Source organism: Schistocerca gregaria, chromosome 1 (genome assembly GCF_023897955.1).
Source record: "Schistocerca gregaria isolate iqSchGreg1 chromosome 1, iqSchGreg1.2, whole genome shotgun sequence".
Lineage (NCBI taxonomy): Eukaryota > Metazoa > Arthropoda > Insecta > Orthoptera > Acrididae > Schistocerca > Schistocerca gregaria.
This window is the reverse complement of record NC_064920.1, coordinates 792,281,974-792,297,936: the sequence shown is the minus strand read 5'-3', so window position 1 is coordinate 792,297,936 and position 15,963 is coordinate 792,281,974. Positions and strand designations below refer to the sequence as shown.

General features: G+C 39.3%; 1 protein-coding gene across 3 annotated transcripts in view; it reads right to left on the bottom strand.

Annotated features, from left to right (window-relative positions):
- LOC126269725 (protein SCAI) overlaps positions 1-15,963 on the bottom strand; it is an 80,231-nt gene that overhangs the window by 45,600 nt on the left and 18,668 nt on the right. For all 3 annotated transcript variants that reach the window (XM_049974014.1, XM_049974013.1, XM_049974015.1), the window contains exon 9: positions 5,692-5,839. In XM_049974014.1, coding sequence (XP_049829971.1) covers positions 5,692-5,839 — 148 coding nt within the window. The remainder of the gene's footprint in view (positions 1-5,691; positions 5,840-15,963) is intronic.

Below are 15,963 nucleotides of genomic sequence, written 5' to 3'. Positions count from 1 at the left end.
AACAAAACTGAAACACACTAAGAAACAAAGGTTATTATACAGCGTATTTCTATTTAAGGTAGTATCACATGAGATGATGAAGGCAGCTTGTAACTCTAAAGCCCCAGGTAATGCTAGAAGTGCAATAACAAGCTTGTGTAAAATAACTAGAGAATCAAGCATGATACTTCTGTAGTTACAATCACAATATTTAATTTCTACCTGAGATAAAAATTAATGTGTGTGTGTGCACATTAAGGTGTAACGAAAACTTACAAAACAGTGTTTGCATGCCATTCTCTTCTTTATTAACACATTATTCAAACTGCAGTGCTAAGAGAACTTCTCAACTGCCATTGGTTGGGAATCTACTGGTTCACGTTTCAGAACTACACAGCCACTGGGAAAAATATAAAAAAAAAAAAGACGGAACTGATAAGAAAAGCAACAAATGTGATTTAAAAAACACAAGAAACAAATGATACACTTCTTTACACTTAAACATGCAAAAATTACATTAAGTAGCTGGCATGTAAAACTGTGCAGTTCACTAAAATAGGCTTTACGAGCTTAACACAATATATTTATAAGGCAACTAAGTGATGCTCTGAATTTTTAACTACTACTTACTCTAACGAAAGCTGGAAACAAAACAATCAACAACTACACAGATAAGATGAAATACTATACTTACCAGCTGAGTCAGAATCCTGGAAAGCTATATCACACAAATTCCAATGAAACCTCTGGCCCTCCTAATATTCTACTTGATTGCTCTATATGTAATCTATGAGGCATACAAGTGAAGATAATGTAAGAGAAAAAAAGTATGTCATTTGAGGTCTGTTATGGGAGCAACTGGCGTCCAATATGAGAATATAAAAGATGAAGAGCAAACGACCATTCAGTGGGGAGTTATGCTGTGCATCATCAGCTGTTGTCTAACAAGAGTAAGGACTGAGTCCTGACAAAGATACACAAAGGCCAGAAAAATTGAGAGCGACCAATTTTCAGTACATTCAATAGTAAGAAGATTGAAAATATTCACCAAGGTATTATGCTTGGTCAACCTATTACTAACTAAATTCCCAGACTAATTTTCTTTCTTTGAACTCTGGTAACAATTTTCAATATATATTTTAGTCAGCAAACATCCACATGACTTTCACACATCCCAGCTTCTTGTGTTTACTAAATTCACTATTTTCTTATTAATTCAACACTTCCTCCTTTTAGGCTGGAGCTGGCCACTTCTTGTCTTCTACTAAATTACTCTTATCCTGTACTATTTCTCTTTTTGTTACTTTTCAATCATAGTTATAATTACTTCTCATGGAACTGAAGCTTCATGTACAACTGAAGTCTGTAGAGAACAGAAGTTGGTTGCGGTACAACATGCGAAAAAAGAACAAACAGTAACAGGAACACAAATGGAAAAATCAGGGATATTGTATGTGCTTGTGCAGAAATTGGTACTATGAAATACAGTGAAAGGAAGGACAGGAAGAGTCTATCAAATTAGAAGAAATATTGTGAAAATTGCATTTGAAGCACAAGTACGAGGGTCACTCAAGACATCTACTGCCAGTGAGAAAAAACAAGGCTTGGGCAAGGGGAGTTTCCACAAGTGTAATTCGCATATATGAAAGTGAGTGGAGCGAGTGTATGGAGATGCAGAGCAGGAAGATGAAAGCATCTGAAGACACAACAATCACTAGTGTCATCCTGACAGTTGTACCTGTACCTGTCATGTGTTACAGAATGTAGTTTGTACATTTAGTGGTGTTATTTGTGTGGTACATATTTGTTGTTGCACGAGTCATTTTGATTCTCCCTTCCAGCATCAATATTTCAGAACTTCATAAAGGGAGATTTGTTGTATGGCTTACACTTGAGATCATTCGTGTCACTGTCTACTTCTTTCCTTCATCAGTTATTCATTTTGCTTCACTTTACTCTTCTCTTTTTATCTCTGTTGTTGCTGATTTTTGTTCTATCTTCAATCTTTCAATCTATCAATAACAACATGGTTCAAATGGATCTGAGCACTATGGGACTTAACTTCTGAGGTCTCAGTCTCCTAGAACTTAGAACTACTTAAACCTAACTAACCTAACGACATCACACACATCCATGCCCGAGGCAGGATTCGAACCTGCGACCGTAGCGGTCGCGCGGTTCCAGACTGAAGCGCCTAGAACCGCTCGGCCACTCCGGCCGGCTATCAGTAACATTAATTCCATTTTCAGCCAGCCTTTCCTCTATTTTAACTTGTTAACTAACTTCTTTGCCAGTTCTAAAATTCCAGATTTTTATATTAGATCTGTTGCTAGCATTTCACATTTGATTTTTGTGTCATATGTGACTTTTCTACTTTATTTCTTAAAAAGAGTCATTCTATCCTTTGCTTGCCTCACTTTTACCAAGTTACTGAACCCCTTGCAACTTTTCTTTTAACATTTAATTTAATTTAATATTAACTATAAAATGCAAATGTGACTTAAAGATATATAACCATGTTGTTGTTGTTGTCTTCAGTCCTGAGACTGGTTTGATGCAGCTCTCCATGCTACTCTATCCTGTGCAAGCTGCTTCATCTCCCAGTACGTACTGCAACCTACATCCTTCTGAATCTGCTTAGTGTACTCATCTCTCGGTCTCCCTCTACGATTTTTACCCTCCACACTGCCCTCCAATGCTAAATTTGTGATCCCCTGATGCCTCAAAACATGTCCTACCAACCGATCCCTTCTTCTAGTCAAGTTGTGCCACAAACTTCTCTTCTCCCCAATCCTATTCAATACCTCCTCATTAGTTACGTGATCTATCCACCTTATCTTCAGTATTCTTCTGTAGCACCACATTTCGAAAGCTTCTATTCTCTTCTTGTCCAAACTAGTTATCGTCCATGTTTCACTTCCATACATGGCTACACTCCAAACAAATACTTTCAGAAACGACTTCCTGATACATAAATCTATATTCGATGTTAACAAATTTCTCTTCTTCAGAAACGCTTTCCTTGCCATTGCCAGTCTACATTTTATATCCTCTCTACTTCGACCATCATCAGTTATTTTACTTCCTAAATAGCAAAACTCCTTTACTACTTTAAGTGTCTCATTTCCTAATCTAATTTCCTCAGCATCACCCGATTTAATTTGACTACATTCCATTATCCTCGTTTTGCTTTTGTTAATGTTCATCTTATATCCTCCTTTCAAGACACTGTCCATTCCGTTCAACTGCTCTTCCAAGTCCTTTGCCGTCTCTGACAGAATTACAATGTCATCGGCGAACCTCAAAGTTTTTACTTCGTCTCCATGAATTTTAATACCTACTCCAATTTTCTTTTGTTTCCTTTACTGCTTGCTCAATATACAGATTGAATAACATCGGGGAGAGGCTACAACCCTGTCTCACTCCTTTCCCAACCACTGCTTCCCTTTCATGCCCCTCGAACCATAGACTTTAATAAAACTAACAACATTTTATTTTTAATTAGTAATTGCATGAAAACCGATACAGACATATGAAGTCTCTTATTGTTAAATGAAAAAATTGTATATATACATAATAGCATTCAGTTTTCAGAGAGAGAATTGCTGTCAGCTACAACTGAACCAGTGACCCATGCTACGCATTCAGCATCCTGCCCATGCTACGCATTCAACGTCCTGCAAAACACATAAATTGATGTTTGGGCACTGACCTTCAAATCCTGTACATATGAAGAAAATGGAAGACTGTTTTATATAGTTAAACTGTCCAACCAACTAAATTCACAAATGTGAATGTCAATTTTTAGGTGACAACCAATTTATCTTAATCAAAAAACAAATTACTGGAAAAACCATCTCAACATTTGCCAAGTGAATTACAGAAATTGCAGAGAATGTAAATCTAAATGGCTGAACTGGGATTTGAGCCCCTTTCCTCTCAGCATGAATGGAAAGTTGGAAAGACACTACTTACATTTTTATGCTAGCTATCAATGACACCATCACTTTATGAACACATTTTCCTTCCTTGTTTTTAGATATCTATGAAGCCTCAAACATAATTCTCTTTCAGATTTATTGAGAGAAGGGAGGCTGAAGTTTGAAGTGCCATCAACAAGGATGGAAAGATGGAGCACAAGCAAAGGACAAGGAAGGAAATCAAGCATACAGCATCGTAGTATTCACCTCAAGTGATTTTGGGAAACTTACAATACCCAAATTTGTATGCATGCTTAGGGTCATTAACTTAATTCCTTTCCAGTTCAAATGCAGTATTTTTACAAATGTACTGTACTGGAGACGATGACGGCCAACAAAATATATATACAGTCTGCTAAGTAAGGTCATGGTCGGGTTAACCAGTAGAAAAATGTATTTGATAACAATCTAAAACATATGCATACATCAAACATAAACAAAATAAAAGTGCAATCACAATTAATAATACATCCAGTCACCTCCAGTGTCAATAATTATTGACATCTGTCTGACACATGCTTGAAACCAAGTCTCCCCCCCCCCCCTCCCCCCAAAAAACAGAAAAAGTCATCCACATTTTTAACCAATTTATAGGAAGTTACTCTCTTTTTTACAAATGACTTTGATTTCCACATATATTTAGATGCTGTTGCATGACTCATTTGGTGTAGCTACGGAGAAATACAGCCTCAAAACATGACACACAAGCTGCACTCATACCTCTTCATGTGCATCTCAGTCAAGAATTTAAAGTGAACTAATGCTTCATGGACATTGCATGAAGAACAAAGGTTACCTCTATTGGCCTGTGAAAGAACCAAGGTTATATCTTTTACCATATTTGTGTAATGTTGACCACACTCTTACTTAGCTGACGGTACCAATGTCGATCACACTTTTAAGAAGTAATATTTGCACTTCACATAGAAAGTGAAATATTTTCAGCCAGTAGATATAAATGAAAATCAAAGCTAACAAGACATTCAGTTCCACAGCATTACAAAGTAAACTAAACACTTCAACACATGCTCTAAGATAAGTGCTTCACATACTGAAATTTGCGCAGGCAGCCATCATGCAGTAACATATTTTTGACACACATGATACTTAGGTCTTTGGAGAAAACGACATATTCAGGTGTACAGTTTAAGACCTTGTATGATACCTAACTATGTGACACTAGTCGCTGTAGTAATAATAATAATAATAATAATAATAATAATAATAATAATAATAATTTCACTGATACAAAATTATGGGTTTCACAAAATCTGGTTACTGCAAATATAATAATTTAAACCAAACTAAAGAATTTACTAAACCAATAAATTGTTTTAACATCACTGTGTTATACATAGTATTTTACTGCTGGAGGTGAATGACCTTGACTTTCTGTTATGTGAGCATTGGTATATTCAACCAATTGTATAGCAACCTACACATTAATAGGCAAATCCTTGACTGAACCTTGGATCTATTGATTTGTATTCGACACATATCTACAGTCACAAGTTACTCTTATTTAAAATCATTTTTGAAAAATATAACTAGACTTCAAATTGCTTTAGCACAGATACTGCGACTATTATGACCACAAAGAATATCCTGCAGTTATGCTGCACTGGTAGTTTGCAACCACATGCATTTTAAAATTCCTCAAAACTTCTGCATATTATTTGCTCTATTTCAGAACACAAGTAGGCTGTAGGAAATAATTCCTAAAAGTTTGTACCTGATGAAAGAAACACCATAATTTGACTGAAAGTTGGTTTGTACAACAAATATTTGTGAGGATTTTCACGTTTCATAGGTCGATCCCCATTCTCTTGGCATACTAACTGGTATGGACCTTTACTTCCTCCAATACCATAGTTCTTTTCCTACAAGAAAAAGTACAATCATTATTAGAAGCTATTATCTAACAACAGATACTAAATAATAAAAATAAGAAAACTCCACTTTTTCACTTTTCAAGGGACTTCGAAAAAAATGGTGTAAATCATGGGAAAATGTAAAATGTGGAAAATAACGTTTTAAGCTGAAAAAGTTATGTATAGGATACCCACTTGCACTTCATGTAATAGGCATCAAAAGACCTGTCAGGGACTTGTTCATTATCTAATAATATGTAATTATCTATGTAATAAAAACCACCGATGTAACTGGAACTGATAACTGTCTGGGAAGAGGGAACGTTTGAATTCCACATGTCATAATCGATATTTTTGAAAGCCTACAGGTGTCATTTATTATTTAAATAATGAAATACTGCACTAGTTACATATTTTTTCATACTCTGCATCATTTGTTTCAAGAATTTTTTGTCATTGTCAAGTGGAAATATGTAAATAAGTATTTTGTATGGTGTTCGAATGTGTGTTATTCTGCGTCTCTTGCACTGTAGTCATCTTTTTGAGGTTATCAGATACGGTGCCTCATCAGTAATGTAAAAAAAAACCACACACACACACACACACACACACACACACACACACACACACGCGCGCGCACATGCGCGCGCAGACTATCACTCACATTGTTTGTTTGTGTAACATCACAAAAAATACATACTTAAATAATGCACTCGATGACTAGAATAAAATCTCGAATCACGTTTTGCTCAGCATGAATAACATTCGTAACCAACGCTGTGAATAAACTAAAAACATTTGAGGAACGCAAAGTAAATGACAGTAACAACTAGCGTTCCAAGTGGCCATACGCTGAAACATGCTAAATATGGTTCGACAAAGGTGTCATGATGATCACTACAATGACGAAATTGCGGTTGCACAATAGAGACAGTTTGGAAATGGTTGTGATTGGTCATGATATCTTCATTCAAACAAATCTAGTTACTCAAATCAGCCACCACGCAGCGGAAGATACCGCATCAATTGTTCGAACTTTTACATGTTTATTAGTTCACATCCACTGAGTAGAGTGTCCTGGCATCAGGAAACTTAACCATGTAATATTTGTAAACACTACTGGATGGCCAACATTGTGCCAGTGTAATTTTTTGTAATGCATAAATGGCGAGAAAATTATAAATATGTTGATGTAAAATCAGGTACAAATTAACATTGTGGGCGTAAGAAATCGGTTCTCCCTTCTATTCCAGTCTCGTATTGTACGTGGAAAGAAGGATTGTCGGTATGCTTCTGTGTGGGCTCTAATCTCTCTGATTTCATCCTCATGGTCTCTTCGCGAGATATACGTAGGAGGGAGCAATATACTGCTTGACTCTTCGGTGAAGGTATGTTCTCGAAACTTTAACAAAAGCCCGTACCGAGCTACTGAGTGTCTCTCCTGCAGAGTCTTCCACTGGAGTTTATCTATCATCTCCATAACGCTTTCGCAATTACTAAATGATCCTGTAACGAAGCGCGCTGCTCTCCGTTGGATCTTCTCTATCTCTTCTATCAACCCTATCTGGTGCGGATCCCACACTGCTGAGCAGTATTCAAGCATTGGGCGAACAAGCGTACTGTAACCTACTTCCTTTGTTGTCGGATTGCATTTCCTTAGGATTCTTCCAATGAATCTCAGTCTGACATCTGCTTTACCGACGATCAACTTTATATGATCATTCCATTTTAAATCACTCCTAATGCGTACTCCCAGATAATTTATGGAATTAACTGCTTCCAGTTGCTGACCTTCTATTTTATAGCTAAATGATAAGGGACCTATCTTTCTATGTATTCGCGTCACATTACACTTGTCTACATTGAGATTCAATTGCCATTCTGTGCACCATGCGTCAATTCGCTGCAGATCCTCCTGCATTTCAGTACAATTTTCCATTGTTGCAACCTCTCGATACACCACAGCATCATCTGCAAAAAGCCTCAGTGAACTTCGGATGTCATCCACCAGGTCATTTATGTATATTGTGAATAGCAACAGTCCTATGACACTCCCCTGCGGCACACCTGAAATCACTCTTACTTCGGAAGACTTCTCTCCATTGAGAATGACATGCTGCGTTCTGTTATCTAGGAACTCCTCAATCCAATTACACAATTGATCTGATAGTCCGTATGCTCTTACTTTGTTCATTAAACGACTGGTGGGAACTGTGTCAAACGCCTTGCGGAAGTCAAGAAACACAGCATCTACCTGTGAACCCGTGTCTAAGGCCCTCTGAGTCTCGTGGACGAATAGCGCGAGCTGGGTTTCACACGACCGTCTTTTTTGAAACCCATGCTGATTCCTACAGAGTAGATTTCTAGTCTCCAGAAAAGACATTATACTCTAACATTATACGTGTTCCAAAATTCTACAACTGATCGACGTTACAGATATAGGTCTATAGTTCTGCACATCTGTTCGATGTCCCTTCTTGAAAACGGGGATGACCTGTGCCCTTTTCCAATCCTTTGGAACGCTTCGCTCTTCTAGAGACCTACGGTACACCGCTGCAAGAAGGGGGGCAAGTTCCTTCGCGTACTCTGTGTAAAATCGAAATGGTATCCCATCAGGACCAGCGGCCTTTCCTCTTTTGAGCGATTTTAATTGTTTCTCTATCCCTCTGTCGTCTACTTCGATATCTACCATTTTGTCAACTGTGCGACAATCTAGAGAAGGAAGCACAGTGCAGTCTTCCTCTGTGAAACAGCTTTGGAAGAAGACATTTAGTATTTCGGCCTTTAGTCTGTCATCCTCTGTTTCAGTACCATTTTGGTCACAGAGTGTCTGGACATTTTGTTTTGATCCACCTACCGCTTTGACATAGGACCAAAATTTCTTAGTATTTTCTGCCAAGTCAGTACATAGAACTTTACTTTCAAATTCATTGAAAGCCTCTCGCATTGCCCTCCTCACACTACATTTCGCTTCGCGTAATTTTTGTTTGTCTGCAAGGCTTTGGTTATGTTTATGTTTGCTGTGAAGTTCCCTTTGCTTCCGCAGCAGTTTTCTAACTCGGTTGTTGTACCACGGTGGCTCTTCCCCATCTCTTACGATCTTGCTTGGCACATACTCATCTAACGCATATTGTACCATGGTTTTGAACTTTGTCCACTGATCCTCAACACTATCTGCACTTGAGACAAAACTTTTGTGTTGAGCCGTCAGGTACTCTGTAATCTGCTTTTTGTCACTTTTGCTAAACAGAAAAATCTTCCTACCTTTTTTAATATTTCTATTTACGGCTGAAATCATCGATGCAGTAACTGCTTTATGATCGCTGATTCCCTGTTCTGCATTAACTGATTCAAATAGTTCGGGTCTGTTTGTCACCAGAAGGTCTAATATGTTATCGCCACGAGTCGGTTTTCTGTTTAACTGCTCAAGGTAGTTTTCAGATAAAGCACTTAAAAATATTTCACTGGATTCTTTGTCCCTGCCACCCGTATGAACGTTTGAGTCTCCCAGTCTATATCCGGCAAATTAAAATCTCCACCCAGAACTATAACATGGTGGGGAAATCTACTCGAAATATTTTCCAAATTATTCTTCAGGTGCTGAGCCACAACAGCTGCTGAGCCCGGGGGCCTATAGAGACATCCAATTACCATGTCTGAGCCTGCTTTAACCGTGACCTTCACCCAAATCATTTCACAATTCGAATCTCCGTCAATTTCCTTCGATACTATTGCACTTCTTATCGCAATAAACATGCCTCCCCCTTCACTGTCCAGCCTATCTCTGCGGTAAACATTCCAATCAGAGTTTAGGATTTCATTACTGTTTACGTCTGGTTTCAGCCAACTTTCTGTTCCTAGTACTATATGGGCGTTGTGACCGTTTATTAATGAGAGCAGTTCTGGGACCTTTCTATAGACGCTCCTGCAGTTTACTATTAGCACATTAATATTGTTATTCCTTGTTGCATTTTGCCTACTCCTGCCTTGCCGCGTCTCAGGAGGCATCTTGTCGGGCCTAGGGAGGGAATTCTCTAACCTAAAAAAACCCCATGTGCACTCCACACGTACTCTGCTACCCTCGTAGCCGCTTCAGGCGTGTAGTGCACGCCTGACCTATTCAGGGGGACCCTACATTTCTCCACCCGATAGCGGAGGTCGAGAAATTTGCACCCCAGCTCTCCACAGAATCGTCTGAGCCTCTGGTTTAAGCCTTCCACTCGGCTCCAAACCAGAGGACCGCGATCGGTTCTGGGAACGATACTACAAATAGTTAGCTCTGATTCCACCCCGCGAGCGAGGCTTTCCGCCTTCACCAACTCCGCCAACCGCCTGTACGAACTGAGGATGACCTCTGAACCCAGACGGCAGGAGTCATTGGTGCCGACATGAGCAACAATTTGCAGTCAGGTGCACCCAGTGCTCTCTATCGCTGCTGGTAGGTCCTCCTCCACATCTCTGATGAGACCCCCCGGCAAGCAGACAGAGTGAACACTGGCCTTCTTCCCCGACCTTTCCGCTATTTCCCTAAGGGGCTCCATCACCCGCCTAACGTTGGAGCTCCCAATAACTAATAAACCACTCCCCCCATGTGCCTCCTCGGACCTTGCTGAAGGAGCGGCCACATGTCCACTCACAGGCAGAGCGGGCGATGCCACACGGCCAGCCTCCACATTGACCATCCACCTCGTGCGCCGCGAACGCCGCTGAACCCGCCACTCCCCTTGGGGAGAGGGTGGCCCAACCGTGCCTGGTACCCGAGAAGATGTCTCGACAGCAGGGACAGTGGGTGAAGCATGTAACACCTGGGGTGTACCTTGCGACGCACCAGACTCCCCACTGCCGCTACACTCCGAGGCAGCAGCCTGAAGACGGCTGACCGCGGCCATCAACACGCTCAGCTGTTCGCGAAGAGTGGCCAGCTCCTCCTGCGTCCGTACACAGCAGCCACACAAGAAGGTGACAAACAGGCTATAATAATAATAATAATTACAGCTACAGATCTATCAACCTACTCATCACACAGAGCAACTATGCCTGATGGTAATAGCAATCCAGTGTAGAACGTGGGGGGCAAGGGGGTAGTATGGGTGGGGAGGGGGAGTGATAGCAGGTTAAGGGTGGTGGAAGATGTAGTGCTGCTTGTGAAAGTGTGCAGGGACATAGTGGGGCAGGGTAGGGGTACTGCGTGCAGCTGAAAGATTTGGGTTTGGGTTTTGGAGGGGGGGGGGGGAGTGGTAAAGGAGATAAGTGGATAAACATTAGTGCATGCTTTGGTGGAACAGAAGGTTGTATAATATTGGAGTGGGAGCAGGGGAGGGGATAGGTAGGTGGCAGACAGGGACTAGTCTTCCAAACTTCACAAGCTATGACTTATTAGCCACACTGAATCAACAATCTTGTACGTGCTCAACACATGGCCACATGACAGCGCAAAATGTTGTTGTGGCATCTCATGTCCCACATTCTTCAACCCCAACATAAATTATCAATATAAATATCTCTCTCTCTCTCTCTCTCTCTCTCTCTTTTGCCTATTTTCACATGTTGTTTCCCGTGACTTCCTGTGCCACTTGAACTTGTTGAACTTCGAACTTATCACCCCTTCTCTTTCCTTATTCTAGCATACACTTATGAATCCCACCTAATCCATTTACAACTGCTGTCCCTTCTCTTGAGACATATTCAGCCACTGATCTGCATCCCACTATTATGGTCCTTTTATTTTTTTCTTTGATTTCATTGTTCTCATGTCATTTTAGCTCACTTTCACCTTCACTATCAGCCCTACTCCTTCTGGTTTCACCTCCTTTCCCCCATACTTCATACATTCTATCGTTTTTGTGATTTTTTCCCATGCATTGTACTTCATATCGTCTATATCTGTGTTTCAAGAGTTATCTGAGCTGTTGCCACAGTCAGCTGTCACCTGATGAAGGCTAAAGAAGCTGAAAGATTAAATACAAAATGTTGCAGGACATCTGGAAAATGTTTCTTTTCTTTCATTGTTACCTTATTCTGTCATACACTGATGGAGAATAAATTTAATTCTTTACTCATTTGAATGACACACATACAACACATTTACTTTAAAATCCCATAGAAACAAAACTCTTCCACACATCAAGTTTTCATTTGACTTATACTACTGTGCAACATGTTCAAAGAAAAGAATTAACATCAAGGCTACCTTTGTGTTATACCATAGAATTTTTACTTCTCCTTCAAAGATTAAATTAGAAATCCCTTATTACAATAGCTCAATAGAAATCTGAACACTACTCCTTCCAAATATGAGTCCAGTATCCTAACCACTGTACAACTTTGGTCACAACTGATAACAATAACACAAGAATAATACTGCATGACTGTGTACAGATACAATGTTTAAATGTAAGATTGGGTAAAAAATATACAAAGAAATTTGGAAGTGGGTGATTTATATGGAGAAAAAGTAAAATAGGACTACAGAAATAAAGCTGACATAATGCTTGTATTAGAATACTTTCTTAAAAAGAAATATTAATGACAGAACAGAGCATGCAACAATGTGAACATGGTGTTGCTAACACTTACAACAAAGTTTGAAGATCTAGAGACTAGAAAGATGCAGCTACTACTGTAGTTCTAAACATAACTCTAAAAAATTTCACTTTGAGAAATAAGCAGACTGCATATTCTACATAATCCACCAACATACACAAATAAGAAGTAAAATTGTATTAAAAGAGGACAATACTAGCAGACATCATGATATTTTTTTGAAGCAACACAAATGGTATCAGGAGAAATAGCCCATATGGTAAAAGCAAATGCCCCCAACAAATGAGGAAAGGGATGTTACACTGCAGAGCAGACTAGAATACAAGGTCAACACAAAATAGCACAAATAAATGCCACAAGAAAGGAAGAAATGTTCCAGCTGAGACAAATAATTTCAAAAGAACCCGCAATTAGGATGAAAACGAATATTTCAAGACCTAAAATGAATGAACTGGCAATGTTTTGACTATAGACAGATAACAAGGTATGTACAACAGTTTGAAGCATAGGGCAAAAAAATAGAAAAATGGAAATTTGAAAATAAATTTAAGAAAATGTTTGATTTATGAGAAGCACAAAACATGAATAATACAATAAGACAAATAAAAATGAATAAAAAGAAGATAAACTCAATACATTATGGAACAGAATTACTCACGAACGTAATGAAATCAACTGAAGGGCAGTGTCGCAGAGAACTCATACCTTGCTTGAATTATTGAACCAATGCAATACGAAGACATCAAATCAAGTCTTTTGTGAAAGCTGAAATTTATCTTTTTGCCATCATACTGTGTAGCAGATAGCAACAAGCAAGTAATTTTTCAATTGTGTCATGGAAGTGTGTGCTTTATACATAAAGAGAATAACATGTCTGAAACATGACATAATTCCACCAGGCTATGTTTTAAATAACTTTATTTGCATTACTGGTTTCATTGTATATTTTCAAATGCATCTAAAAACATACAACACACCAAAAAATAAAAACGGACATTAAAAACATGAAAGTCATGTAAGTACATTGAATGTAGCATTGAATAAACGTAGTAGTTACTTATACTAACAGATGTGGACACACTGTTGTTAATTCATTAAAAAACCACATGCCATGCATTCATGCAAATGTGACAGTCATTTTAACAGGTGCTTACAGTGTGATTTGTAGTAAATATTACATGGTTCATTTTCCTTATGCCAAGACGGTAGCTGACGACCAGAGTGTGCACAAATATGCAATACACGTGATTTTTTAACGAACTGACAATGATGTGACCACATCTGTTACTAAGGACAGTGTTTGATCTGTGTTGGTATGCACCGGTAGTACCCTCTGACAACAATAAATCAGAACTGTAGATTTTGGGTTGTGGTATGATGGAACTTTATTTTTTACCAGTAAAAAGGTTGTATTCAGACTTTTAAAATGCACAGAAAAGTGCTGAAATAATAATTTAAGAAGTCTAAATTTCAAAAACACTCCTCCCCCACCTACTCCTCCAGAAGGTCACAGTACGGGAACCTCCCTTCTTAGAAATCCAGCACTGACAACAGGTAACTATTATGTTTGTTTAATGTTACATCCAATGTAGTTATACACTAAGATGACCAAGTCACAAAATAGTGAGATGCACATATACAGATGGCAGCAGTCTCACATACACAAGGTACAAAGGGGAATTGCATTGGCAGGGCTGTGCTTTGTACCTATGTGATAAGGTTTCTGATGTGATTATGGCTGTACAAATGGAATTAACATACTCTGAATGTGGAATGGTAGTTCAAGCTAGACACAAGGGACATTCAATTTTGGAAATCTTTAATAAATTTAATGTTCAGAGATCCACAGTGTCAAGAGCATGCTGGGAATAGCAAATTTCAGGCATTATCTCTCACCATGGACAAAGCACTGGCTGACAGACTTCACTTAACAACCGAAAGCAGTGGCTTGTGCACAGAGTTGTCAGTGCTAACAAACAAGCAACACTGCATCAAATACACGCTGAAATCAATGTAAGATGTACGGCGAACATATACATTAGGACAGAGTGGCAAAATTTCATGTTAATAGGCTATGGCAGCAAACAACCCATGTGTGTGCCTTTGCTGACAGTACGACACTGCCTGAATCCTGCACTTTTCCTGAGCGTTTGACCATATAGACTGGACTCGACGCAAATGGTGAACTGCGGCTTGGTCAGATGAGTACTGATTTCAGTTAGTAAGAGCTGATCATATGGTTGAAGTGTGGTGCAGACCCCACAAAGCCATGGACCCAAGTTGTCAACATGGCATCATGAAACCTTGTGGGGTGTGGCTCCATAAAGGCATGGTCTGGATTACTTGGAACTGACTGGGTCCTCTAGTCCAACTGAACTGATCATTGACTGGAAATTGTTGTGTTCAGCTACCAGGAGCCCACTTTCTGCAATTCATGGAGTTCATGTTCCCAAACGCATCACTGAGCTATGATTGTTTCAAATATCATTTTGTAGTGACCGAATAATGAAGGGACTGGAAAAAAAGGAGACATGCTGATTGCAAGCTAGGTGATTGAGAACTGCAGGTAAAAATGTGACTCATTCACATAAAATCTATAAGCAAACAGAGGCCACCAGCTGACGAGCGAAACCGAGTTCAACAGTTCGAGAGTTCCTGCCAGCAGACAAGCCTCGCGTGACTCGCCAGCCAAAAGCAGAAAATTATGTCAGTGGAAAAATCTATTCAATTAAACCTGTACACTAAGAAGAAATTGTATTCTTGCTTACAGATACCTCTGGACTGTGGATAGTTAGTCTATCATGGCTTACATGTACCTATGACTGATTGCCACTTACAGTGTGACATGTAACAGAATCTGAGGGTTCGATTAGAGCAATAAGGAAGTGGCTCCTTTTGATGAAGTGATAGGCCAGGCAGGCTATTTGTTCTAGTAGTTCGAGTATGTAGTAAGCCTCATCTATGTTCTAAACCCATTAAAATTATGACCTGGATACTGTGACCTTCGACATGTTCATGTAAACTCGGGACGAGGCAATATGATCAGACCAAGGTACCAACCCAGAAGCTAGTTTCTTCATTTCTACCTCCCTAGGCTGATACCCGAGTCTTTCCGTACAATCTCCAACCACAGACATCTGATAAACCTGAGCTAGACCCTATTGCCGACTTATTCTCTTGCACGAAGTGGCGCGTGCCAAAGAGTTGGAAGACCTGAAAAATACCACATCGCTTCCTATTTGATTAAGGGGTTCACATAAGTATATTGTGACCCCCATCAGGTTATGACAATTCTGGACCATTAGAGTACATCTTTTGGCCATCCACATCACCCAACAAGAATCCCATCGAACATTCATGGAACATAATCAAGGAGTCAGTTTGTGCACGAAGTCCTGCACCAGCAACACTTACACAATTATGGATGGTTATAGAAGCTCAAGTAGGGATTTTTCAATGACTTCAAATTGCCAAACTATACCATGCAAAAGGAGGTCCAACATGATATTAGGAGGTAACCCATAACTTTTGTATACGACTTCCATGTTTTTGCTCTTCTTTTTTATTATTATAGTGTGTTGCATGTTTTT